The sequence below is a fragment of the Phytophthora ramorum genome (assembly GCF_020800215.1).
Source record: "Phytophthora ramorum isolate Pr-102 chromosome Unknown Phyram_PR-102_s0004, whole genome shotgun sequence".
Taxonomy (NCBI): domain Eukaryota; phylum Oomycota; class Peronosporomycetes; order Peronosporales; family Peronosporaceae; genus Phytophthora; species Phytophthora ramorum.
The window spans coordinates 503,992-529,649 of record NW_027150650.1 but is presented as its reverse complement, the minus strand read 5'-3'; the positions used below and the strand labels follow the sequence as shown (position 1 = coordinate 529,649).

At 59.2% G+C, this 25,658-nt stretch overlaps 9 protein-coding genes across 9 annotated transcripts; 5 read left to right on the top strand and 4 right to left on the bottom strand.

The window, feature by feature from the left end:
- Window positions 1–648: 648 nt before the first annotated feature.
- On the top strand, window positions 649–3,438 carry KRP23_4870 (putative exonuclease; the record flags this gene model as incomplete). The annotated part of the gene is made up of 1 exon (XM_067889878.1): window positions 649–3,438. The coding sequence occupies one exon, from the start codon at window positions 649–651 to the stop codon at window positions 3,436–3,438; it is 2,790 nt and encodes a 929-aa protein (XP_067746472.1).
- A 329-nt stretch (window positions 3,439–3,767) lies between these two features.
- On the top strand, window positions 3,768–5,780 carry KRP23_4869 (Ankyrin-1; the record flags this gene model as incomplete). Its single annotated transcript, XM_067889877.1, has 1 exon — window positions 3,768–5,780. One exon carries the CDS (start codon window positions 3,768–3,770, stop codon window positions 5,778–5,780), a length of 2,013 nt encoding a protein of 670 aa, XP_067746471.1.
- Window positions 5,781–5,880: 100 nt separating this feature from the next.
- KRP23_4868 (RNA polymerase-associated protein LEO1) lies at window positions 5,881–7,345 on the bottom strand (the record flags this gene model as incomplete). The annotated part of the gene is made up of 2 exons (XM_067889875.1): window positions 5,881–7,000; window positions 7,071–7,345. 2 exons carry the CDS (start codon window positions 7,343–7,345, stop codon window positions 5,881–5,883), a joined length of 1,395 nt encoding a protein of 464 aa, XP_067746470.1.
- Window positions 7,346–7,445: 100 nt separating this feature from the next.
- On the top strand, window positions 7,446–8,097 carry KRP23_4867 (uncharacterized protein; the record flags this gene model as incomplete). Its single annotated transcript, XM_067889874.1, has 5 exons — window positions 7,446–7,519; window positions 7,637–7,683; window positions 7,756–7,802; window positions 7,866–7,934; window positions 8,011–8,097. 5 exons carry the CDS (start codon window positions 7,446–7,448, stop codon window positions 8,095–8,097), a joined length of 324 nt encoding a protein of 107 aa, XP_067746469.1.
- A 165-nt stretch (window positions 8,098–8,262) lies between these two features.
- KRP23_4866 (uncharacterized protein) lies at window positions 8,263–10,482 on the bottom strand (the record flags this gene model as incomplete). Its single annotated transcript, XM_067889873.1, has 1 exon — window positions 8,263–10,482. The coding sequence occupies one exon, from the start codon at window positions 10,480–10,482 to the stop codon at window positions 8,263–8,265; it is 2,220 nt and encodes a 739-aa protein (XP_067746468.1).
- A 215-nt stretch (window positions 10,483–10,697) lies between these two features.
- On the top strand, window positions 10,698–14,402 carry KRP23_4865 (Cell division control protein 6-like protein; the record flags this gene model as incomplete). The annotated part of the gene is made up of 2 exons (XM_067889872.1): window positions 10,698–13,307; window positions 13,374–14,402. 2 exons carry the CDS (start codon window positions 10,698–10,700, stop codon window positions 14,400–14,402), a joined length of 3,639 nt encoding a protein of 1,212 aa, XP_067746467.1.
- A 554-nt stretch (window positions 14,403–14,956) lies between these two features.
- KRP23_4864 (Ankyrin-1) lies at window positions 14,957–16,873 on the bottom strand (the record flags this gene model as incomplete). The annotated part of the gene is made up of 1 exon (XM_067889871.1): window positions 14,957–16,873. The coding sequence occupies one exon, from the start codon at window positions 16,871–16,873 to the stop codon at window positions 14,957–14,959; it is 1,917 nt and encodes a 638-aa protein (XP_067746466.1).
- A 2,786-nt stretch (window positions 16,874–19,659) lies between these two features.
- On the top strand, window positions 19,660–22,122 carry KRP23_4863 (Kinesin-like protein KIF3B; the record flags this gene model as incomplete). Its single annotated transcript, XM_067889870.1, has 3 exons — window positions 19,660–19,768; window positions 20,720–22,025; window positions 22,092–22,122. 3 exons carry the CDS (start codon window positions 19,660–19,662, stop codon window positions 22,120–22,122), a joined length of 1,446 nt encoding a protein of 481 aa, XP_067746465.1.
- Window positions 22,123–22,453: 331 nt separating this feature from the next.
- KRP23_4862 (uncharacterized protein) lies at window positions 22,454–25,613 on the bottom strand (the record flags this gene model as incomplete). Its single annotated transcript, XM_067889869.1, has 2 exons — window positions 22,454–25,291; window positions 25,374–25,613. The coding sequence occupies 2 exons, from the start codon at window positions 25,611–25,613 to the stop codon at window positions 22,454–22,456; spliced, it is 3,078 nt and encodes a 1,025-aa protein (XP_067746464.1).
- Window positions 25,614–25,658: the final 45 nt, after the last annotated feature.

Below are 25,658 nucleotides of genomic sequence, written 5' to 3'. Positions count from 1 at the left end.
TTAAATCTAACGAACGGGTCTTGTCGTGCTGCGCTCAGAGGAGATTCCAATTTCATACCAGGTCCGCCGGGGAGTGTTTCATCACATTTTCACCTCTGGACGGTGGCGCAATGAGCTCTTTTTCTCGGGCGATGCGAGTTTGCCCAGAAATTTTTCGTCTTCAAACTAGTAAATCTGGGGTATCGGATACACTCGTCACTGAGAGTTGTTTCTGTGGTGCTGCTGCTGACTAATGTGTTTATGACGTATTGTGCAGACGCTCATCGGTACGTGTGAAGCAGTTGGATACGCTTTTAGCACAAATGTCACCTCGCGTGCTGCTTCACCAGCACGAATACTTTCAGCCTCTCTCTAAGTCCGAGAGCCGTGAAACAGAACGAGAGGGTATGACACGAGCATTGCTGAACTTACTTTTAGGGTCAACACCAATCGCAGCACCAGGTCATTAGTGAGCTCAGCGCGATGTGAATCAGCTGTCGGCGACAGTCTGTCGCCGTCACAGCAAGCGCATAAGCACTTCAACTTGCAGCATACTTAAACCCAAGTGTTTTTTCTGCACTTTTGATTGGCGAACCTATTACCACACAACACTTACACCACTTTATGTAACTATTGTGTAATGGTCATTATCTGCCAACCAGCATCGAAATGGCATCCGAATCGGACTACGAAGACGGCGAGATCCTCGAGGAGGGCCAGGAGGTGGAGCCGGCCACGGTGTCTACCGCCGCCCCCGTACCTAATGTATCTGTGTCTCCTGCACCCGTCGGTGTGCCAACCACCTCTCAGACCTCTCTACAGCCTCCACACGAGCCGCTTCCGGCCGCGCATCACCCCTCCGGTGACGCGCTGCTCCCCACGCCCGGTAGCAACCCACGCAAGCGTCTGCACTCTTCACTACCGGTACCCAGAGCTGCGGACTCGGCCACTGTATATGACAATCGCACGCCGCTGACCCACCGTCAGCCAGCGCGCTACAACATCGGTAATGGCTACAGCAGACGGGATGCAACGCCTTACGAGCACCAGGACGACCGAGTGTACGCAGAGGACCTGATCATCAAGCACCCGAGGCAACAGCCACGTAGCCACGTGCTGCTGGACTTTGCCACGTGGATGGGAGCTGCTCGAAGCAGGAAGCGACTGGACGTCGAGGACGTGCAGAAGCTCGTCCTAAATGTGCTGAGAGGAGGCAGCAGGAAGGAGAAGGGCGTGGTGAGCCCCTACCTACTGCCGTCCTTGATGCCAGAGGCAGAGCTGCCTACCAAGGTCTGTGTAGTGCTGCTCGGCAGGATGCACCCGTCGGTGCTGCAGAAGTACCGAGCTAAGTTGAGCTTCTTTGACGGATGCTCCAGTGTACCGGTAATGCTGACGAAGCAGGAACTGAACCAGATTAGGAAAACGGAAGCTCCGCTACCCGAGATCATGTACAAGTTCCCACGCCCGACGGTGGACACGCACGAGCTGTCGGCGGACGAGTTGTTTTACGCGCACGAGCTAACCTTCTTGATGAAGCACTCAGCTGGGTTTACGGACGAACTGGTGTTCGTGCCAGAGGGGAAGTTTACGCGTAAGAGTCAACCGATGGGCGGAACGTGGGAGCTGGACGGTGACTTGCTGCATCTGAAGTGGAGGCAGCGCACGTCCAAGCCTACAACTGAAGAGACTCCGACAGAACAAGATGCGGTGATGGAAGAGGAAGAAGACGACGCGTACACGCTTGATGTGCTGGTCAGTGATGATGGCAGCATGCACGAGTTCAGAACAGATGCAGTGACGGACGAGACTTACGCGCACAAGGTCCCTGAGCATTTAGCCAAGAAGCGCCGTGGCGACGACAAGCCACGCTCTATATGGTTGTCACTTGCGAAGGCGGTTGCCGTAGATGTGCCCCGATCAGCTGATGGAACGCTGGTTTTGAAAAATAAGACGCACACCAACGGTTCGTCGAAGGAAACCTCGTTAACTACAGCAACAGAGACGAACGGCGAAGATGCGAAGAAAGAGGAAGATCCTTCGACACCGGAGGCGTTTGCGAGTTACACGCTATCACCTGAAGAACTAAAGCAGCACGGTTACCCGATAGATGTGGAGGAGGAGCAGCGTCAACTCTTAGAGGCCACAAACGGCAGCACACGGGATCGGTATGCAGCAACGAAACCCCGGCCGGCCTTGGCAGTAGAAACACCAGCATCTGCCTCGGACGACGAAGAGGGTGAAGCGATGGAGACGGACGAAACGGTGACGAGTGCGCCCTCAAGTAGCGGCTTCATTTACGCGCTGGATTGTGAAATGTGTGAGACGGACATCGGCATGGAACTTACGCGCGTGACTGTGGTTAACATCAAGGGTGCCGTCGTATACGACCAGCTGGTGAAGCCGCAGAGCGCCATCATCAACTACCACACGGAGTTCAGCGGTATTTCGGAGGAGACCCTGCGCGACACAAAGTACATCCTGGCGGACGTGCAGCGGGATCTAACGACTCGGTTCCTCTTCTCAGACACGATTCTTGTGGGGCACTCTTTGACGAGTGACCTGCGGGCCATGCGCCTGGTACACCCGACGATCGCGGACACGGCGATCCTGTACCCTCACCAACGTGGGTTTCCGTTCCGTACGTCTCTCAAATACCTGACCAAGACATACCTGAAGAAGGACATCCAGATGCAGATCCAGGCTGGACACGATTCAGCCGAGGACGCTATCGCGTCATTGGAGCTGCTACTACTGAAGGTTCGTGAAGGACCTTGGTTCGGTATCCCTGCGGCAGTCTCCTCGAGTGGCGCTTTCGATTCAATCGTGGACAAGGTGTTTGCGTTGGAGAAAAAGATGGCTATGCTGCGCCTGCAGAGCTCTACCGAACCTGAGCGGAAACCATGGGATCTCTACGCTAGTGGCGACCACAAAGCTCATTCGCAAAGCCCTTTCCGCCATGCTCGGGCGGTGAAGGCTAACGGTGAAGCAAACGCTTCAAACTCATCGGGTAGCGCCATTGTAAAGGTCGAAGACTGCTCGTCGTGGGAGACACTGAAGACCAGTATCGCTGAAGCTTTGGGCACGGAGTCATCTGACTCGAGCGGACAGCCGGACCTCTGCTGGGTGGAAATCGAGCCGCCGAGCGCAAGTGCCGCAGCGTGCAACACCTTCGTAGCCAAACACGAGGTCTGGATGGCTGAGCAGCAAGCTCACTGCGAACAGGTGGATGCGTTCCTGCAGCAAGTGCGCGATGAGGTGCTGCCTAAGGGCACGCTGCTGCTAGCGCTCCCCCAGGGCGATTTGAGCCTGCTGCGATATCTCAAGGGCCTGCGCACGCGTTCCAAGTGGCGCGACGCCACGCCCAGCCGTGACGACATGGCGCCCGAAGAGCTGCATGCCGCTGTGGGCGACGCATTCCGTGGTGTCATGGACGGCTGCCTCTTCCTCATGCAGAAATGAAAGTCCAAGCCTTGGGTGTCCGTAGACGATAGACAAGCCTGAAGCAATGCTAGGATGCGGCTCTAGCCTAACGCACGTCAATGAAAAGCACTCGTGCAAGCACTGAACGCTGGTCATGCCCGAGAGAGCACTAGGTGGCCAGTCAACTGAACGCAATGACGACACCACGAGGTTGAAGCGGCACGGCTGGCTTCCAGGTCGGCGGTTTTCCGGTCGCGAACGCGTGCAGATCGCGACCGACCTCCCAACACGCACGACCCTGCAGCAAGCTGCCGCGTGTTAGCTCGTTTTGCAGCCCAAGCTCCTCGTTGAAGGCGCAGACATCTATCATGGCGAAGTTCGACAACGCAGCAACGCCACGTGAGACTTTCGTCTCTGGAAAGGCGAAGCGAGCCACCTGCGAGCCAAGCCGAGGCGGAGACAGCGAGGAGAACCAGACCGACCAGACACTCTTCGAACCAGAGGCGTCGGTGCTAGATGATGAGACTGAACTTGACAACCAAATGGTGGACGATGCCGTCACGGGCTCTGCTTCGGATGTTGAAGCGGTGATGCAGCTGGCCGAGATGAAAGGAGTGAGTCCTCTGCTGATCACTGCTCAAGAAGGCCTCGCCGAGATGACTAAACGGTTGCTGGAGAGAAACATACCAGTCAATTGGCGGCGTGAGGACGGGACCTCAGCTTTGAAGCTAGCCGTTCTCCATGGGCACTATGCTGTGGTGCATGCGCTGTTGGACGGCGGGGCAGCGGTGAACGTCACCGATAGCACCAGGCGAACGCCATTGATGCTTGCTGCACAAGAAGGGCGACCGGACATTGTGAGCCTACTGCTGAACAGGAAGGCGAGCGTTAACTACCGAAGCTGCACGGGCGCTACTGCTCTCCGCTTAGCTTGTGAGTGTGGCGAGCTAGTCATCGTGCAAGACCTCCTCCGCAGTGACGCGTCGGTTGACTTGGCCGACGACGAAGGCTGTACACCTCTCATGGCCGCAGCGAGAGAAGGCCACGCTGAGATCGCTCAGCTGCTCATTCACTGGAATGCAAACGTTAACCGAGCTTGCCTCAATGGAGAAACAGCTCTGACGATGGCGTGCGATCATGAACAGCTTGAGGTAGTTCGCACGCTTCTTGGTGTTGGGGCTGATGTTGACGTAGCGAATGCAATCGCCTGGACTCCGCTCATGAGAGCAGCCCAAAGAGGCCGCGTCGAAGTTATCCAGGTGATGCTGGACGAGCTCGTCAACATCCACAGGCACCCTCCTTGCCGATCTGTGCCTCTAAGCGCAAACGAAGAGGTGGAAGCTTACATCCAGCTTCAGCTGCAACGAGAAGTAGTGGTCAATAGACAGGGGCCTAACCAGGTGACAGCGCTTTGGATTGCTGCTGAGCACGGACAAGAAGAAGTCGTACGGGTGCTGTTGAATGCTGGAGCAAATGTCGAAGCGGCTGATGCAATAGGAAGTACTCCTCTGATGATTGCCGCTCAAGAAGGACATGTACGCGTCGTTGCACTGTTGCTTGACCGGAGAGCAGACACTGACAAGCAGCGCTACGATGGGTCTACTGCTCTAGAAATGGCGGCCAAGGCTGGACACTTGGAAATTGCTCGAGCGCTCCTACATGGACGAGCATCGGTTGGCCGGACCGCTGACGCAAGCTGGACCCCACTCATTCGAGCCGCCCAAGGCGGACATGTTGAAGTTGTTCAACTGCTACTGGACTGTGGGTCGAACATTGACAACCAAGACCACAACGGGGGGACTGCTCTAAGAATTGCGGCACTGAACAATCGTCTCGAGGTCGTGCACTTGCTTCTGGATAGCGACGCGGCGATCGATTTGCCTGATACGACGGGCTGGACTCCACTTCTTGCTGCAGCTTTCGAGGACAACGTGGAGATTGTCCAGCTACTGCTGGGTCGGAATGCAAGTGTTGAAGCACAAGTTCACAACGGAGCTACCGGTCTGATTGTGGCTGCGGAGTATGGATATCCTCGTGTTGTGCGTGCACTTCTCGCCGCTGGTTCATTCGTTGACGCGACGGACGATGAAGGCTGGACCGCGCTGATGTGCGCTGCCCACGATGGACACCTCGAGATCGTGCAGATGCTGCTGGATGCGAGAGCGCGAATCGATTTGCACAACCTCGGTGGGTTCTCTGCGTTGGTCATTGCGGTTGGGCGTCGCCACCTGGAAGTGGCTCGACTGCTGCTGAACCATGGAGCTAGTTTTCAGTGGGAAGACTACGCGTCGGGTTCGACCTTGTTGTCGGTGGCGTACGGGAGTGGCAGTGCTGAGGTTTTCCAGCTGATCCAAGAGCGCAACCACCTGCGTCGCAGCTAACCTGGCAAGAATGTGATAGACGAGCAGCAGCATGTACACAGAAACGAAGATTTGAAGCTAGATTGGCTTTATTGTCTGCATGGTTAGCTGCTGCTTGAGCTTACTCCGAGTCCTCTTCATCCACGGTGCGTCGCTTCTTGTTGCTGCGGATAACCATCTCTTCCTCCTCCTCCTCGTCCTCGCCCTCGTCCACAGCAGCGTCGTTGTCACTCTCTGACCTCTCCCCGTCACGCTCGCGCTCGAGTTCGCGCTGGCGCTGGCTACTACGGTACTCGTCGAAGCCTCCACCCGGCACTGGGCGGCGGACTCCCTGCTTCCGGTGAGCTGCTGAGCTCTTGCGCTTGCCGAATTGTTCCTTGATCGCCCCCACGTGCTCGTCATCGTCGTAGTCCATGGCATCGTAGCCCTCCTCCAGGAACTGAGCATCCATACGAGAGGAGCGCTCGCGGTCGTACTCGTAGCCTTGACGCGCCTTCTTGCGGCTCTGCAGCCGCAGTTTCTCGTCCGTAATCTTGACACGCTGTTCCTGTTCGCGCTCCCCATCCAGCTCGGAAATGTACTCTTTCAGCTTCTGCACACTCTTGTTGTGCTTGGCGCGCATGGACATGGTGAGACTCTTGTGCGACTTGCTGGCCGTGGTCATCGGGCGGATCGTGAACTTCTCCTTAAGACGCGCGTGGCACTCCAGCACACTCTCCTGGCCCGGCACCACGTCCTCGCTATCCTGGAACTGCGGGCTGTCACTGGCCATCTCGTTCACGAACAGGAACGAGTTGGCGAGCTTTTGACGCGACAGCGTCAGCGCCTCCTTGCCCACGAACATGGAGAACGTGCCGTCGTCCCACTGCACCAGCTTGGAGTTGGACTCCCGCAGCGGGAGCTTCGTCTTCTCGTCCAGCAGCACGCGGCCCGTGGCATTGTCGCGCTTGTAGCGCCAGCGCACGTAGTTGCGGTACAGCGTCTCGTCCGACGGGTTTTCCATCTCCGCCCTGATAGCCTCCTTGGTGTAGGGCTCCGGCACGAGCCGCAGGATGTTGGGCATCTTGCTCATGAAGTACTTGGCTGTCTTGGGGGCCTTGGGGGTCCTGGGCAGCCACATGTTGACCGAGTAGCCGTTGTCTCCGTCTCCTGCTCCAGCAGCGCTGCGGTCGCCCGTCTCGTCGCCGAAAAGGTCCTCATTGTTGCGTGCGCCGTCCCTGGCGGGGGATTCCTTCACACCTCTAAATAGTCATACAAAAACAAATGTCAGTATACCAGAGAGACGCTCACTATAGTCCTTGGGGAACGTACGAGGCCTTGAACTCTTCCTCTTCCGAGTCATAGTCCGAGCCGAAGAGGTCCTCCATCTCCTTGTCCTTCTCCTCCTTCTTGGGGGACGTCACCCCTGTCTTGTCGACTCCCTCTGTCTTGTCATCGTCGTCGCTGTCGTCGCTGAAGAGCTTATCCGGGTCGGCCGGCTTGCTGCTGCTAGTGCCGCCGCTGGACTTGAGTGAGGAACCTCCACCGAGGTCGAACTCGTCCTCGCTGCTGCTGCTGCTGCCCGACTGGGCCTCCGGAGACGACATGGAGGTGGCGGCTTCGGAGCTTTGGAGCCTACGCAAATATTGATGTGGCCCACAGGAAGTATTTAAATACAACGGTGTTTTTATTCTATCATTTCAGACGATGGAGCAGATCATGCAGATGCAGGACGACATCCACAAGCTCAAGAAGCTCATGGACTCGGTCTTCGACAAGATGTAGGTGCTACAGTCTCTGCTCTTTAGATTGGGGTCTTTTGCGGCGCGATACGCCCTGTGTGAGGCGGAGAAATGGCGTTTTAACTGGTGTATCAATGTGTTGTCTCTGGACGACAGTGAGAACCAGTCGGAGCAGCACTCGTACGACACCGCAGACGCCTACGGTGCGTGGAGACCGCCTTAGCAATACCAGTGGACGTATCTGGACTGACTGCAGCGTTGGTGACTCACTGCAGCGGACAAGGACCGGATCGTCGAGATGCTCAACCGGCTGAGCTCCAGGGTGCGTCGCCTGTTGACCATGCAATGGAGAGTTTTGCTGACTAATATAGCGCTGTGAATGTAGATGGCGGACGCTGACATGTCCAACCTCACGGCCACGCCCACGAAGGACGCCACGCCAGAGGACATTACGGTAGGCTGCGCCGAAATTGGCAAGGGGGTTGTGCTTTTATGCTGATGCTGGGTGGCTGTTGCTGTGGTGACTGCAGGAGCTGAAGCAGAACATCAATCGCATTGAGGCCGAGCGCCAGAACATCAACCGCCGTGCTGGCGCATCGCTGAAGGGAGTTCTGTAATATATTCACGGGAGCTGCTGCGCGTGCCAACGCTTAGCATCGCTACTTGGCTGGCGTCTTGCCGCCCCACTAATCTCAAATGTATCCCTGGATCTAGCAAAGTCGATCAATTATCATCATGCCTCCGTCGTCACTGCGGGTGAAGCCCCGCTGGGTATTCCGAGTTCACTCGTCAAAGTCAAATTCGTGCGAGTTGGCCCAAATGTCGTTGGTGATCGCCTTCACCTCGTCCTTGTGCACGCCGCCCGCAATTACTGTCGTCTTCGGCGACTGTCCGGATGCCGGAGGAGGCGATTCAAGCTTGCTGCGCTTTGCTGGCCGCTCAGCAGATTCGTCGCTCACGGGAGCGGAGTAGCTGTCGTGCTTGGAAAGCTCCTCGTGCGCTATTTCCTCTGCAATCTCTTCCCACAGCCCAGTCGTCTTCAGGTAGACCTCCAGAGCTGCCGCGCTTTCGAAGCGATCCTCACCCGCCACTGCAGACCTCGGGTTGGCACTGGGCTTGAAGTAGTCATACTCAAACCGCCCAGGTCGGTAGTACCATCCGCGCGCAATCAACTTCTTCAAAACTGTACCAAATGCCATCTTGGGCATTCTGGACATCCTCGCCCCCTCTGCCTCAGCAACCTTAGCGGCCGCAACTTCGGCCTGGTACAGACTTTGAGCTGCCGGTGGGTTGATGGCGATCTTTTTCGGTGCTGACTTTTTCGCTTTCTTCGGTTTGGGGGCAACGACCTCATTGTTCACCGCCGGAGGTCCATAGAGCGCTAGGTTTCGCTTCCGTGCTGCTTGTTGCTCTAGTCGCTGGTGGTGTCGTTCCAACGCTTTCTCACGCTCTTCATCCACCGCTTGCTCGTGCTCTTCTCGAAGACCCTCTTCAATGCGCTCCCACGTGCTGCTCGAATGGAGGAAACTCTCGAGGTCCGCCTGTGACTGGAAATAATTGACGTTTAGCTCCTTGGTGGCCTCCGTGTACGTGGGAGAAAAGTAGTCGTACTCGAACATTCCGCTCTTGTGGTACCAGCCCTCGTCCTGCAGCCTCGCGTACACAATTCCGAAGGAGCTCCTGAACTCGGGGGGCGTGAAATTAAACTCATCGCCCTTGCTGATGTCCGACGCAGTGTCGGATATAGGCTTCTTTTTCTTCTTGGCCGTTGTTTTCTTCGCACCGGCCTTGCCTCCCTTCGCCTTCTTCGTTGCTGCGCTCTTGGAAGCCAATCTAGACGTGGACGAAGCAAGCTTGCGCTTGACACTGGAGATGGCAGATCCAGGCGATAGACGTTTCGCTGGTGTGATGTACTTGGCACCGGAACTCGTCGTCGGGGTAGTACGCTTCACAGTCTTCACAGCAGGCGACGGGGTCTTGAACAAAGCCGTCTTGGCCTTCTTCGTAGCAGACGCAAGTGTTTTCACCTCACGCGGAGCAAAGGCGATAACCTGGTGGCCCTCTGCTGAATCGCCCAGCTCAATGTCACCGACCTCCACCGCCAGGCACTTAAGTACAGCGCGCTTTTTAGTCTGGAAAATCGTTTCATTCGGTCGGAAGTTCTCAAACTTGGTATCGGGCTTGACGAACCACGTCTCGGGTCCGCACATCATGGTGAACCAGCCGAACTGCTTCTCCGCGATAGGCCAGAGCATGTTCCAGAGCTCCTTGTCCTCCGAGTCGTCCTTCTTCTCGCCGGCGATCTGGATGAACTTCCAGCACGCCTTGACCTTCGAGTCGAACACGTTGATGTTGGGCTTGAAGTTGAAAAACTGCACACCTGGCATCGCGCAGAAGAGCGTGTTGTGCCCCTGGGCGATCTGCCAGCCCCCGCTCTCCACCAACTTGGCCACGGTGGGGAACACCTTGGTGAACTTGCCTTCCGGACCCTTTATACGGAACTCCTCGGGCGTGTCAATGTCCGAATCCTCTATCTTTTTCTCCACTGGACGCTTCTCAACCACCGGAGACGGCGCAACGGGAGGCTTCACCACCGCCTTTACCGGAGAGCGAACGACCTTCACTGGAGACCGCATCTTGGCAGGAGAGCGAGCGGCCTTGACCGGGGACTTCATCTTGACCGGAGACTTCATTTTCACCGGCGACGTACGAGACCTAGCAGGAGAGTTGCGGGACTTGACAGGCGACTGAATGACCGTGGGGCTCCTGGGCGGGTTCTTCACGGCTGCCGTCGCCTCCTCGGCGTCCGGCACCAGCACCTGCGTGGTGGGGAAATCCAAGTCCTGCTCAGGCTCGTCGTCGGAGCTGGCGGAGCTGCTGCTGCTCGGGTTGTCCTCGCGTTTTTCCTCCTGTTCCCACTGCTGCTGAGTCTCCAGCTGCCGCGGCTTCTCCTCTGTGTATGCGGTGGTGAAGCCGCTCGTAAGCAGGTCCATGGGGTCCATCGCTTTTCTGGCTCCCTGTGCGGAGCTCTATTGATACCCCACGCGCCAAAATGAAATGACGCTAGTAAGTTTATGCCATTGCAAAGGTATCTCTCTAAAAGAACACTCAACACCCGCCCTCTACAAGAGCCATTTTTCCCGCCCAAATGCTCTGTTCCGCATTTCAAAAGCAGCCCAGGCTCAAGCGACCAACACTCTGCTCCGTAGCAGTAGATATGGCGCCTTCCGAGTCCGCGCTGCGATGGGTCAAGCTGCGCAGCATGCACGTCTTCTGGCCTGCCTGTGTGTACTCGAGCTACTCGGCCGCCGTGGCGCACACGCACGACGTGTGGACACTGCGCGGCGCCAAGCCCGCGCTGGACCGCGAAGACCGCGTGCTCTACTTCTTCGGCGTGGGGCCCCGCGCCTGCCACGTGGCGGCCTCCGGATCGGCGCCGAATCTTCAGCTCTGCGTGGCCCACAAGGACGACCTGATGCTCGCGAGCTGGCGCGGTGCCGACGCCTTCCCCGCGCTCTGCAGCGACCACCAGGAGCCTGAGGATATGGTCAAGCGTGCGCGGACCAACGCATGCTTTCTGCGGGCCTGCGAGGAGGCCGAGACGTTCGCACGTGACGTGCACACAGACGCACAAGCCAGCGAGCTGTTCGTGACGCTACTGACGATGGCCAAGAAGGCACACAGAACGGGCAAGGCCGTGGTGGCCAGAGAAATCATCCCGTCGCCCGCCAAGGCCCCAGAGAGAAAGAAGACAGAGGAGAAGAAGAAGATGGACGCGGGCGACGTGGCCAAGATGCTCAAGGCGCCGACTATGGTGACTATGGTGGCCAAGTGCTGGCAGCAGATGCTCGAGGCAGGCTGGGAGACCATGACGCAGGGAGACGGACAGGTGCTGTACAAGATGCCTGGCACGAGCTTCTTCGACTTCATCCCGAACGTCAACCTCTTCGACTCGCTTGAGAAGGCCTGCGCGCGCTACCTCAGCGACTGGGTTCAGTCGTCCGCTACCCAAGACAGTAACAGCGACGAGTTCTCCGAGCTGACAGAATTCATCTGGCCCATGGCTGCTGGAAGTGGCTGGCAGGCCATGTCCACCACCTCCGAGACCCTGTACAAGAAGGCGGACTTGCCGTTCGACCAGTGGGTGCCCAACGTGACGATTTTCCGCTCCAAAGCTCAGGCTGTGGCCAAGTACCTGGAGGAGTGTGGATTGATTGGATCCAGCACTGACAGCACTACTAAACAAGAGGAGACAGCTGACGCTGCTGACTCCGACATTGAAATGGAGGAACCTGAACAATCCGAGTCTGAGGGCGAAGAGGAGTCGAGCCAAGTCGCCGATGATGTCAGTGGGGCGTCCACCGAGGAAGAGAGCGACGACGAGGAAGATAACCAAGAGGAAGAGGAGATCGTGCGTGCTGCAACCTCGAAGAAGTCGTCTTCTGCGGCTAGTAAGAAGGCTCCAGCAAAGTCTAACAAAAGTGAGCCAAAGTCAAAGGTCATTAAGCCAGCAGCGAAAGCTCCGACCAAACCAGCAAAGCAGGTGCAGAAGAAGTCGATGAAGCCGAAGCAGTCTATCCCCCCGTTCAAGATGGCGTTCGGAAAGCTCGAGAACGAGTTGAAGAGCCGGGGATGGTACTGGAAAAGTGGTGGTCTACAATGGTTGTACTACCAGCCTCACTGCAAGACAAAGGACAAGAAATCCCTGCAGCCGAACAAAGACTACTTCCGCGGGCGCGAGGAGCTCGAGAAGTACCTCGAGGATAGTGGAATGTACAACCACATTCGTCAGAAACTGGAAGAAGCCCACATCGAACACTTCACGATGGACAGCGAGAGTGAAAGTGAGAGCGAAGGTGAAGAGGTTCCTGTGAAGAAGTCTGCCCCCAAGCCGCAACAAAAGAAGACACAGGCTGACCGTGGTCGCTCGAATTCTGGAAGTCGCTTCCGACGTGCGCGCTCTAAGTCAGTGATGCGTAGTAGGCCCGGCCTGTCATCTCAAACAACCCTTGCCGAGGTCAAGTTCGGTGAGATTTGGCGAGTTTTGACGGACAAAGGTTGGCACTACCGTTATGGTGCTATTGAGTGTGACTACTTCAAGCCTCACTGCAACACTACCAAGGATGGCGAGGCAGGAGAGGACTACTTCATCAGTAAGGACCTGCTGATCGAGTACTTGCACACAAGCGGGATCTGGGCTAAGACGGCTGCGCGCGTGCGAGCACAGGCTGCGATGGACTCTAGTGACGAGGATATGGACGTCAGCGACAACGAGACGGCTACTCCTGTGCAGAAGCGGAAGCGTGTCGAAAGTACGCCGGCCCCGCAGCACGGGGGCAAGAAGTACAAGGACGCATCGCTCTTCCGCACTCCGACTGACAAGCGATTGGCAACCGCCGACCTCAGTGACGACGACGAAGAAATATGTGAGACCATTTCCCCCGACGCAGCAGGAGTTAAGGGCAAGGAGAACCATGGAAACGGACGTCCGCTGCGCAACCTTTCCAACAGCTTCACACCATCGCCCAATGCTGTGAGAAAGGAAAAAGTTCTCACGCCCTCGATTGGCTCCACGACCAACGCTGAGGAGGCCGAGAAGGAGGTCACTCCCCGGAACATGATTTCGAGTGCGATCCAGAAGCTGACGTCGGCCTACATTCCATCCAACTTCCGCCACCGCGAGAAGGAGTTTGGTGAGATCCGCGCATTCTTCAGCGACTGTTTCCTCGAGAAGGAAAAGACCAGTCTATACATTTCTGGCGCTCCAGGGTGCGGCAAGACGGCTTTGCTGAAGGCGACACAGCTTGACATCAATGAGCTGTACCGGGTAAGATGCGCTCTTCCATCGCCTTGATCAAGTTCTGATAAACTAACCTCTCTGCTTTGTTCACAGGAATGCTGCCCTGAGCAAGCTGACAAGGAGCCTATCCGCGCTCATGTCAATGCGATGGCGCTTGCCAATTCATCGAAGCTGTTCTGCAAGCTCGCAGAGACGCTGACAAAGAAGTCGTTTTCGAGTGGAAACGAGGCCTTCGAGGCGATTGAGCGTGCGACGAATAGGAAACTGAAATCCTCCAAGACCATGATCCTCGTCTTGGACGAGATCGACATCCTGCTGAAGAACAACGGTATCGAGAACGATCTGTGTCGGCTGTTTGAGCTCGCGCACCGGGCTTCGCACAGCTTCGTTCTCATTGGAATTGCCAACCAAGTGGACTTCACCGAACGGCACTTGCCGATGCTTCAGCAGCGACTTCCGGAGTGCTCTCCGCGAGTGGTCATCTTTGAGCCGTACAAGCACCAGACCATCGAGCGTATCCTGATCGACCGCCTCGGTGGCGAGGCTGTATCGCCGAAGATGGTTAGTCTGCACGGCATCTCCTTCCTGGCCCGCAAGATTGCGTCCACTACCGGTGACATCCGACTGGCTGTGGACACCTGCCGCCGCATCCTGCAGCAGAAGCTGGACCAGAGCGACAAGGAGAACGCCGAGAACCCGTCGGACGACAAGGAGCTGTCACGCCCACTCCCGCTCACGGACATGCTGCGTATCATCAAGCACGCCCTCGAGTCGAAAAGCGCATTGGTGATCCGGTCGCTGCCGCGCAACCTGCAGATGATCCTCTTCGCTTCCACCCGACTGCTTATCGTGACGGCAAACCGTGCTGCAGTTGACGGAAGCGAAGTCACGCCGCTCTTCAGTGTGGACGAGCTGTACTCGAGCTACTGCGAGGTGAGCAAGGACGCCGGTGTGTTCAAGCCGCTGGCGGAACGCGACTTTAGGACCGCGCTGGACACGCTGGGCGAGGAGGGTCTCGTTGCGGAGGCGGAACTCCGGAAACACCTGATCAAGTTGCTGTTCAGCACTAGCGAGCTGCTGCAGAGCTTCCGCAAGGACCCGTTCTTCTCGCGGCTCGTATAACCGCTCGGCGTTGGCTGCGGTGGGTGTGGTGGCGGCAAATACTGGGCTCTGCTGCCCCTTTCCTCACTGGCGTATTTACAGAACCTGGAGATAAAGTCGTAATATACTATGCATTGCTTGCTGAAGACCCGATTGGCGGCACCACCGCATTGAAGGGCACCGCTACGCCTGTCCACGCAGATAGATACATGGATCCCTTCAAGAGAGTCGAGGCATGTATCCTACCAGCGGATCCCTCTGCTAATCCTGGCTGCACTCCGCCGCCGTTTATTGTTGTCATGGTGTCCACCACCGATGTGCATGTGGCTGTCTTGAAGTCAAGTGTCGATGCGAGGAAGCCGCCGAGATAATAATCAAAATTGTGGTAAATTAGTGGATCTACATATCTATCGATACAACGCGGCCTGCTCCGCTGAGCGGCCAGCCGCCCACGCTTGGCGACGGGGAATAGTATACTGCGTGTGGTTTCGGGGCGTTCGGGTGTAACTTGATGCTCGCCGGCACAGACGCTTCCCACACTCCGTTCGCATGGGAAAGCTGTCTGCCTGTTTGCCTTAGTTGTTCAGCACCGAGCGCAACCAGTGCTTCAGCGAGGTGTGTGTGTTGGACTTGGCGATGAAGATGCGCTCGCTGCTCTTGCTGTTCTTGCGCTGCGAGCTGTTGCCCGACGACGACCACGAGCGACTCCGCGAGATCTGCGCCCCCGAACCGGACGAGTTGGATGACGACGACTCGAACGACGCGCCGCTGCCCTCCGCCATCTTCTGCTCCGATGTGCTTGATGCTAGCTCGGGCTGCGTGCTGGCGTTGCGAGACAGCAGCAACTTGACGGTCTGGAACTGGCTCATGCGGCTGGCCTTGAGCAGCGGCGACTCGTTGCCGACGGTCATGGCGTCCACGTCAGCTCCGTTGTCCAGAAGGCAGGCGGCTACGGCCGTGTTGCCGCGCTGAGAAGCAAGGTGGAGTGCCGTGCAGCGGTCATGTGTCACGTCGTCCACTGGCACCTTACCAACCTCCAGCAGCAGCTTCACGCACGCGAGCTGGTTCTCCTGAGCTGCGATGTGCAGCGGCGTCTCGCCACTCGGACCGACCGCCGTGCACTTGGCGCCCTTTTCCAGCAGGGTCTGAACGACAACTTCTTGTCCGCGCGCACACGCCAGATACAACGGCGGGATGCCGCTGCCGTCCTGCGCGTGCACGTCGGCGCCCATCTTGATCAGAAGCAGCACCGTCTTGGCGCTGCCGTTCTTCACCGCTACATGCAGCAACGAGCTCTGTGACGTCTTGTCGCGCGCATCCAGCAGGAGGCGGGTCTCGTAGGTCTTGGCCAGGCACTTCAACAGGCGGTAGTCCGGCAGGTTCACGGCATCGAACGCGCACTGGACGACGCTTTGTCGGGAGGTGGCGCTCTTGCCGTCACCCAGCAACACGCGGATCAACTCCGTGTGCTCCGCCGTCGCCGCCGAGCACGCCTTCTGCAGCGAAGAGCTCGAGATCAGAGGCACGTACGTGCGCTCGTTCGCCTCGGCGCCTTTCTTGTGGAAAAGCTGGTGCACCGGACTCGCCTTCTTCTTGGCGTCTGCGTTCGCGAAGCCTACAAGAGTGCGGATCACGTCCTCGTGCCCGCGACTAGCAGCCACCACCAAGGCCTCGTCGTCGATCCGCGCGCCGTACTGCATCAACAGCTCCAAGATGTCTGTCTTGCGGTTCTTGCACGCGATACCTAAGCACGTGCGCTGCCGCCGCTTGCGCGTCAGGTTGGGGTCCACGCTGCGCCTCCTGTGGTTGCGGATGTGGTTCGACAGACTCTGCTTGGCACCGGGCGTGGCGCTGCCCGCGCCGTTCGGGTCCGCGTGGCGCTTGAGCAGCAGTTTGACGACTCGGAGGTCGCCCGTTTCGCACGCCACTTCCAGCGGCGTCCGGCCGCACGCGCAGCTTGAATTCACGAGCTTGATGAGGTCCGCACCGAAGTAGAAGCTGAGCAGGTGCTTGAGCGCCTGTAGTTCTGCTCTCCTGCAGGCCGCGTGGATGGGGGACGGCAGGTCCTTGACGTCGTCTGTCGGCTGCAGGCTCTGACAGCTGCACTGCGTCTTGGAACTGCTCGCGAAGCTCTGCTCAAGCTCCTGCTCGGGCTCCGCTTGCAGGAACGAGACCTTTTTCTTCTTGCGCAGCTTGTCACCGTTGTCGGCCTGTGACGCCGACGTGGACGTGGCGCGCACGCGCAGGATGGAGCTGGGGCTCGCGTGCAGCGGCGAGTCGAGCGTCACGGGCTCGGGCGCCGTGCGGAAGGCCTGGCGCAGCTCGATGGTCTGGTGGTCGAAGGCCACGCAGTTGCGCTGGCGAGAGAGCTCGGCGCGCCGCGGGGCGTTGAGCACGCTGTCGGCCGACTCGAAGTTGCGCGTGGCAGGCCGCAGTTTCGTCTGAGGCGCCGGGAGCTCGAGGTCGTCGCCCGACACGAGCTGGAGCTGCATGGCAGGCACTGAGGCAATCTGGGCACGGAAGAGCGAGCGCTACGCTGCGACTGCCGATGTGGGAAATTGCGAAGTGCGATGCCGCCAAGGGTGAAGCTTACGCCAGCAACTGGGCGCTGCACTGTTGTATCTCGGATGGGATTTTTGCATGGTTTTTGGAGCTTGGTTTCAGTGGGCTGTCTGAAAGCATTTCAGTGCATAGCCGACTATGGCGAGTCTGATCCCTTCACTGCAGATACATGAAGGGAGAGAGCAAGAGAGCGGAACTGGCCACGGGGTTGCAGCCAGCACCCCAGCTACCAGGGCTGGCAAGCCCTGGTGCATGTTCGCATCGCTTGGCTGCCCTCCAGGAAGGCAGCAGCTTGCCATCTTGACGACGCGAGCAGTGGCCATCTGTTTTACACTGGCCAATCGCAGCACACGAAACTATTTATGGCCAATGTGCGGCCGTTTCGCGAGTACTGCATTTCACTATGCCGCGCGGCGGCGGACACGGGATCTTGCCCTGTCTACGGTGGCCAGTTGCCGTGAATCCACGGCGATGCATGAGAACTTGTTCGAAGGCGGCATTATTGCATTGGCGCCGCGCGTGGGCGACTTGGGCGGTTGCTGCCTCATAAATAGGCTCGGGAGGACTGGGCGGACGGGCTCGGGTATCGCTGGCCTCACTGCAGAGAGAGTGGTGCACGGCTGTTGCTGCAAGTCTGGACATGTAGCGGAGTGGTTCGCTCTGCAACCGCGATGCGGTGCCGGCTGGGTCTCAAGTCTCCGGAGATAGCGGGAGGATACGGTACAGTCGCCGCGGCTTCCGGTTGTCCTCTTGCGGTGAACCCGGACTGTTGTGCGTCGCAGGACACGAACGGCCAAGCACGGGCGCTTTGCCATTCTCGATCTTCAAGCTGTCAACGAGAAAGGATGGACTCGTGATTTTCGGGATCCGGTATGCAAACCTCCTGAACTCTGGCCTCGGCGTACCAAACTTGGAGCATTTGGACTGCTCGAAAAGCGACAGCGGCACAAATATCCTCGCTCACTCGCCGAGCGACTCGGGCTTCCAGCGCGGAAAGCCGCCGCAGCTGCAACCAGTCGATGCGCTGGAATGAGGGCAGATCGCACGCGTGGGTGTGGTCCGAAATGCGTGCAGCGCGGCGCCTTCGAGTGGCAGGTCCTGCTTCGACGTTTGGCGTCGCTCGCAGCCGCGAAAAATCATTTGGAAGCGATAGTGCAGACTACGGTGGGCTTCTCGCTGACCTTCTCCTGACGGAAGTGGCGATTGCAGCGAGCTGGTGACGTCCGAGTGCGTGATCTTTTCATCGGACACTCATGGCGTCGACATGGTGGCGCCTCTACTTACATCAGCTCGCCGCGCTTGTCGGTGAGGCGTCGGTGGGACCGCAATCGTGCTTTAGCGACAAATACATGTAGGAAGCGCCTTCCTATTCCAAGTCCCGGTGCTGGTGGGGAGAAATCAAGGTGTCAAGACAAACTCAACCTGCTACATCAGCTTGAAGTGTCCAAAGAGGAGTGTGCCTGACGCGCAGGTGCTTGCTGCACGCGCCGCCGAAGCAGGATAAGTGATGCCAAAAGCTACATGGTATTTACCATGCAGCAATAATGCACATGGCTACATAAAGTTCAGAGCAATAAAGTTCAGAACGCCCAAAAGAGTCCCTTGATTGCAATAGTTTTCGCTCGGATTGACGTTTCATTCAACCACCTCGAGTTGCCTAAGGCAGCAATACGGTACATGCAGATGCATTTGCTGCAGCCTAGATGCAGTATGTTGCCAATGTGCTCCCGCATTGAGCGTAGAGAACTCTGGTCGCTGCCTGCTTGGACTATCCTCGACGCGGAGCCCGCTCTCTGCTCGGTGTTCGGTGTAGATAGCTAATGGCTCCCGGTGCAACGATCAGAAGCGCGGCGGCGCCAGCGAGAACCAGTCACCTCGACGCGGGCAGCTTGTCGGTGCTGGTCTGAGTTGGGACACTCGACTGGCGCTGATGTACGTAGCAAGTTGTGATCCGAGTCATAATTTCCTGACGGCAGCCTGAACGCAGTGGCCGCAGGCAGGATAGCAGACAGACAGGCTTGGTTCGACTAGCACGCTCGACATGGCTACTTGCTCTACGAAAGCCTAAGCCGCAGCACCAACAACCATGACCAACCACGCAAATGAAAAGGCGTGCATATTACGCGCTTGGTCGTCACCAGCTCGCTGCAATCGCTGCTTCCGTCAGGAGAAGGTCAGCGAGAAGCCCACCGTAGTCTGCACTATCGCTTCCAAATGATTTTTCGCGGCTGCGAGCGACGCCAAACGTCGAAGCAGGACCTGCCACTCGAAGGCGCCGCGCTGCACGCATTTCGGACCACACCCACGCGTGCGATCTGCCCTCATTCCAGCGCATCGACTGGTTGCAGCTGCGGCGGCTTTCCGCGAGGCCGTCCCTCTGCAGTTATTCTGTGCCGCTCTCGATTTCTGAATGCCCCAAGTTCAGATTTGGTTTTGTTTTGCATACCGGATCCCGAAAATCACGAGTCCATCCTTTTCTCGTTGACAGCTTGAAGTCAGGTCCAAGGCCGCTCCACGGGTCTGCCATCCTTGCAGCGCTTACCCAATATGCGCTGCAAGAATGGCACAGTAAGTCACTGTGGCAAGCCGATCTTAGTACTGCGCCGATTCAAGTGCTGCAACCGTTGACTTTGGCTGTCGCTTCCGTTTCGGCCGTTTGGAGCCCGCTCTGAAGCGACGGAATCATTCCCGGCCCTGTCCAAGCCGCGTGGCAGCCATGGCCAGCAAGAGCGAGAGCGTTCGCGTCTGCGTGCGCATTCGTCCTCTCAGCACCAAGGAAGTTCAGGACGGACGCAGCTACATCGTGCACGCCAGCCCCGCGCAGGGTGAGATCTCGCTGGCCAACCCGGAAGCGGACGACCGAGAGCCACCCAAGAAGTTCACGTTCGATGCCGCCATCCCACCCGAAAGCTCGCAGCAGGATGTGTACGCACAGGCGGCCACGGATATCGTCGAGTCCGTCGTGAACGGCTTCAACGGCACCATCTTTGCCTACGGTCAAACGGGCGCCGGCAAGTCGCACACCATGGAGGGCTACTCGGAGCCGCCCGAAGCCAAGGGCATCATCCCCAACTCGTTCTCGCACATTTTCGACCGCATCGCCGCGGAATCCGACAACAAGCAGTTTATGGTGTACGCGTCGTACCTCGAGATCTACAACGAGGAGATCCGCGACCTGCTCGCACCCGACCCGAAAAACCGCCTTGAGTTGAAGGAGACGGTGGATGCCGGAGTCTTCGTGAAGGACCTCACGTCTCGCCAAGTTGCAGCCGCTGCTGAAATCGACGCCGTCATGCAGCAGGGCAAGAAAAACCGGAGTGTTGGCGCCACGCTCATGAACCAGACCTCCTCTCGTTCGCACTCCATGTTCACGATCACGGTCGAAGCTTGCTCGACGGCACAGACCGAGGCGAACGCGAAGCCGCACATTTGCGTTGGTAAGCTGAACCTCGTGGATCTGGCTGGTAGCGAGCGGCAGTCCAAGACGGGTGCCACAGGTGACCGCATGAAGGAAGCTACCAAGATCAACCTCAGTCTGTCGGCGCTTGGCAATGTCATTTCTGCGCTAGTGGATGGCAAGTCGCAGCACATTCCGTACCGCGATTCCAAGCTGACGCGATTGCTGCAGGACTCGCTTGGTGGTAACGCTAAGACTGTCATGATCGCGAACTGCGGGCCTGCGGACTACAACTACAATGAAACTCTGTCTACGCTCCGCTATGCCAACCGCGCCAAGAACATCAAAAACAAGCCCAAGATTAACGAAGATCCTAAAGACGCCAAGATCCGCGAGTACCAGGAGAAGATCAAAGAGCTACGCGAGGCGTTGGCTGCTCAAGAGAAAAATGGGTCAGCCATGCCTGGTGCCGAGGGAAAACAGAGCTCAAAAGATGGAAGTGGCGGAGGTGCTGCTCCAGGCCCCCACATCGTGGAGCGCATCGTTGAGAAAACAGTCGTAAAGCGCGAAGGTGTGAGCGAAGAGGTCCTGAAAAAGCTGGAGGAGGATGCTCGACGTGAGAAGCGGGAGTTAAAGCAAAAGGCACAAGAGGAAATGAAGGCGTTACTCGCTGCTCAGTCACGAACAGAGGAGGAGCGAGAGCAGCTTGAGCGGGAACTGCAATCTCAAGCCGAGCAGAAGGAAGTTATGGCCAGGCAAAAGGATGAAATGGTCAACCAGTTGGAGGCTCTTGAGCACAAGCTCATCTCGGGTGGGCGGGTGCTAGACAAAGCGGCGAAGCAGGAACGTCAACTCCGCGAAGCTCAAGCACGTGTTGAAGCTCAGAAGCGCCAAGAGCTGCAGCTCGCACAAGAACTCGCTGAAAAGGAAGATTCCAACATGTTGCTTGAAGAGCAGTACACGACGCTACAGGAGGCAGTGGACGACAAGACACGGAAGCTTAAGAAGCTGTGGGCCAAGCACAAGGCGGCGACCACTGAAATCGAGGACCTCAAGGCTGAGTTCCAAGCTGAGAAGGAAGACATGCTCGACACGGTTCGTGAACTCACGCGGCAGCTCAAGCTCAAGCATTTACTGCTGAGCCATTTTGTGCCTCTGGATGAGGCTCAAAGTCTTGAGAAGCGAGCTCGGTATGATGCTGATCACGACGCCTGGCAAGTTAGTCGCTTGGAGACAAAGCCGGCATCATTGCGTCCAAGACGTCCCATTTCTCGTCGAGGCGCCCGACGAATTGAGAGCGAGTACGCAAGACGCAACAGACTGATCGACCCCATGAATGTGCGTTGGCGAAGCGACAACGTAGTGCAACTCGACCTAGAGATGCCCGAACGTCGCACGCGCGACTTCGAGGCTGCTAACGGCACTGGTTACGCCCTCAGCATGAACTATTGGCTTGAGCGCGTTGGAGTCTCGACGGAAGAGGACGTGGAGATCACGTTCGCTAACGAAGTGGAGGTGGCCCCGAGTGGATTGGCATCAACGACCAGCAAGGAGAGGTCTCAATCGACAGCAAATGGAGGGAACAAGGAGAGCCAAGAGGGAGCTAAAAAGTCATCAAGCATCAGCGCAAGCGGTGGCGATGACAAGAGCAGGAAGAGTGCAAGCAAGAGACCTCCAACGGCAAGGTACGTACTGTCATACTACTTTGATGATTTAATCGTGCTCTGACTATGTATGGTTCGTGCCTGCAGTCGCCGCCGTCGAGAGCAATTGGATGAATGAACGTGATTAGCAGGCTCTGTAGGTGGGTACCCGCCGCGCCGTTTTCAAATTGCGCTGCAATGTGCATGCAAATAAATATATTCCTCTCGCTTCAAAATTTCACAACTCGATCATCATTGAGATCTGCGTTTGAAGAGTACCTGGGAAGAGCACTTCGCTTCTGCTCGATGGATAATATCATGTTGCCTCGGCAGCTCGCGTGCCGTCGGGCTTCAATAGTAACGAATCCGAAGACTCCACAAAAGCACCGATTTCGGTAACAACGTCACCCGCCAGGAACAAAACTTATCCATCCACACCAGGCAAGACAATACCCAGCATTTCACCCATATCAATAACAACCATTTCCGTTTGAGGTACTTCTTCCAACGGCTTCCGGCTTCGTCTCGACCGGTGCGGCCGCCTCAGCCATCGCGGGCTCCGCCTCGGTAGCTTCCACCGCCGACTCGGTCTCCACCACGCTCTCCACCTGCGAGAGCACCGCTGTCATCACCGCGTCCACGTCTGCGTCCACCGCCACCGGCTCCGGCTTCGTCTCGACCGGTGCGGCCGCCTCAGCCATCGCGGGCTCCGCCTCGGTAGCTTCCACCGCCGACTCGGTCTCCACCACGCTCTCCACCTGCGAGAGCACCGCTGTCATCACCGCGTCCACGTCTGCGTCCACCGCCACCGGCTCCGGCTTCGTCTCGACCGGTGCGGCCGCCTCAGCCATCGCGGGCTCCGCCTCGGTAGCTTCCACCGCCGACTCGGTCTCCACCACGCTCTCCACCTGCGAGAGCACCGCTGTCATCACCGCGTCCACGTCTGCGTCCACCGCCACCGGCTCCGGCTTCGTCTCGACCGGTGCGGCCGCCTCAGCCATCGCGGGCTCCGCCTCGGTAGCTTCCACCGCCGACTCGGTCTCCACCACGCTCTCCACCTGCGAGAGCACCGCTGTCATCACCGCGTCCACGTCTGCGTCCACCGCCACCGGCTCCGGCTTCGTCTCGACCGGTGCGGCCGCCTCAGCCATCGCGGGCTCCGCCTCGGTAGCTTCCACCGCCGACTCGGTCTCCACCACGCTCTCCACCTGCGAGAGCACCGCTGTCATCACCGCGTCCACGTCTGCGTCCACCGCCACCGGCTCCGGCTTCGTCTCGACCGGTGCGGCCGCCTCAGCCATCGCGGGCTCCGCCTCGGTAGCTTCCACCGCCGACTCGGTCTCCACCACGCTCTCCACCTGCGAGAGCACCGCTGTCATCACCGCGTCCACGTCTGCGTCCACCGCCACCGGCTCCGGCTTCGTCTCGACCGGTGCGGCCGCCTCAGCCATCGCGGGCTCCGCCTCGGTAGCTTCCACCGCCGACTCGGTCTCCACCACGCTCTCCACCTGCGAGAGCACCGCTGTCATCACCGCGTCCACGTCTGCGTCCACCGCCACCGGCTCCGGCTTCGTCTCGACCGGTGCGGCCGCCTCAGCCATCGCGGGCTCCGCCTCGGTAGCTTCCACCGCCGACTCGGTCTCCACCACGCTCTCCACCTGCGAGAGCACCGCTGTCATCACCGCGTCCACGTCTGCGTCCACCGCCACCGGCTCCGGCTTCGTCTCGACCGGTGCGGCCGCCTCAGCCATCGCGGGCTCCGCCTCGGTAGCTTCCACCGCCGACTCGGTCTCCACCACGCTCTCCACCTGCGAGAGCACCGCTGTCATCACCGCGTCCACGTCTGCGTCCACCGCCACCGGCTCCGGCTTCGTCTCGACCGGTGCGGCCGCCTCAGCCATCGCGGGCTCCGCCTCGGTAGCTTCCACCGCCGACTCGGTCTCCACCACGCTCTCCACCTGCGAGAGCACCGCTGTCATCACCGCGTCCACGTCTGCGTCCACCGCCACCGGCTCCGGCTTCGTCTCGACCGGTGCGGCCGCCTCAGCCATCGCGGGCTCCGCCTCGGTAGCTTCCACCGCCGACTCGGTCTCCACCACGCTCTCCACCTGCGAGAGCACCGCTGTCATCACCGCGTCCACGTCTGCGTCCACCGCCACCGGCTCCGGCTTCGTCTCGACCGGTGCGGCCGCCTCAGCCATCGCGGGCTCCGCCTCGGTAGCTTCCACCGCCGACTCGGTCTCCACCACGCTCTCCACCTGCGAGAGCACCGCTGTCATCACCGCGTCCACGTCTGCGTCCACCGCCACCGGCTCCGGCTTCGTCTCGACCGGTGCGGCCGCCTCAGCCATCGCGGGCTCCGCCTCGGTAGCTTCCACCGCCGACTCGGTCTCCACCACGCTCTCCACCTGCGAGAGCACCGCTGTCATCACCGCGTCCACGTCTGCGTCCACCGCCACCGGCTCCGGCTTCGTCTCGACCGGTGCGGCCGCCTCAGCCATCGCGGGCTCCGCCTCGGTAGCTTCCACCGCCGACTCGGTCTCCACCACGCTCTCCACCTGCGAGAGCACCGCTGTCATCACCGCGTCCACGTCTGCGTCCACCGCCACCGGCTCCGGCTTCGTCTCGACCGGTGCGGCCGCCTCAGCCATCGCGGGCTCCGCCTCGGTAGCTTCCACCGCCGACTCGGTCTCCACCACGCTCTCCACCTGCGAGAGCACCGCTGTCATCACCGCGTCCACGTCTGCGTCCACCGCCACCGGCTCCGGCTTCGTCTCGACCGGTGCGGCCGCCTCAGCCATCGCGGGCTCCGCCTCGGTAGCTTCCACCGCCGACTCGGTCTCCACCACGCTCTCCACCTGCGAGAGCACCGCTGTCATCACCGCGTCCACGTCTGCGTCCACCGCCACCGGCTCCGGCTTCGTCTCGACCGGTGCGGCCGCCTCAGCCATCGCGGGCTCCGCCTCGGTAGCTTCCACCGCCGACTCGGTCTCCACCACGCTCTCCACCTGCGAGAGCACCGCTGTCATCACCGCGTCCACGTCTGCGTCCACCGCCACCGGCTCCGGCTTCGTCTCGACCGGTGCGGCCGCCTCAGCCATCGCGGGCTCCGCCTCGGTAGCTTCCACCGCCGACTCGGTCTCCACCACGCTCTCCACCTGCGAGAGCACCGCTGTCATCACCGCGTCCACGTCTGCGTCCACCGCCACCGGCTCCGGCTTCGTCTCGACCGGTGCGGCCGCCTCAGCCATCGCGGGCTCCGCCTCGGTAGCTTCCACCGCCGACTCGGTCTCCACCACGCTCTCCACCTGCGAGAGCACCGCTGTCATCACCGCGTCCACGTCTGCGTCCACCGCCACCGGCTCCGGCTTCGTCTCGACCGGTGCGGACCGCCTCAGCCATCGCGGGCTCCGCCTCGGTAGCTTCCACCGCCGACTCGGTCTCCACCACGCTCTCCACCTGCGAGAGCACCGCTGTCATCACCGCGTCCACGTCTGCGTCCACCGCCACCGGCTCCGGCTTCGTCTCGACCGGTGCGACCGCCTCAGCCATCGCGGGCTCCGCCTCGGTAGCTTCCACCGCCGACTCGGTCTCCACCACGCTCTCCACCTGCGAGAGCACCGCTGTCATCACCGCGTCCACGTCTGCGTCCACCGCCACCGGCTCCGGCTTCGT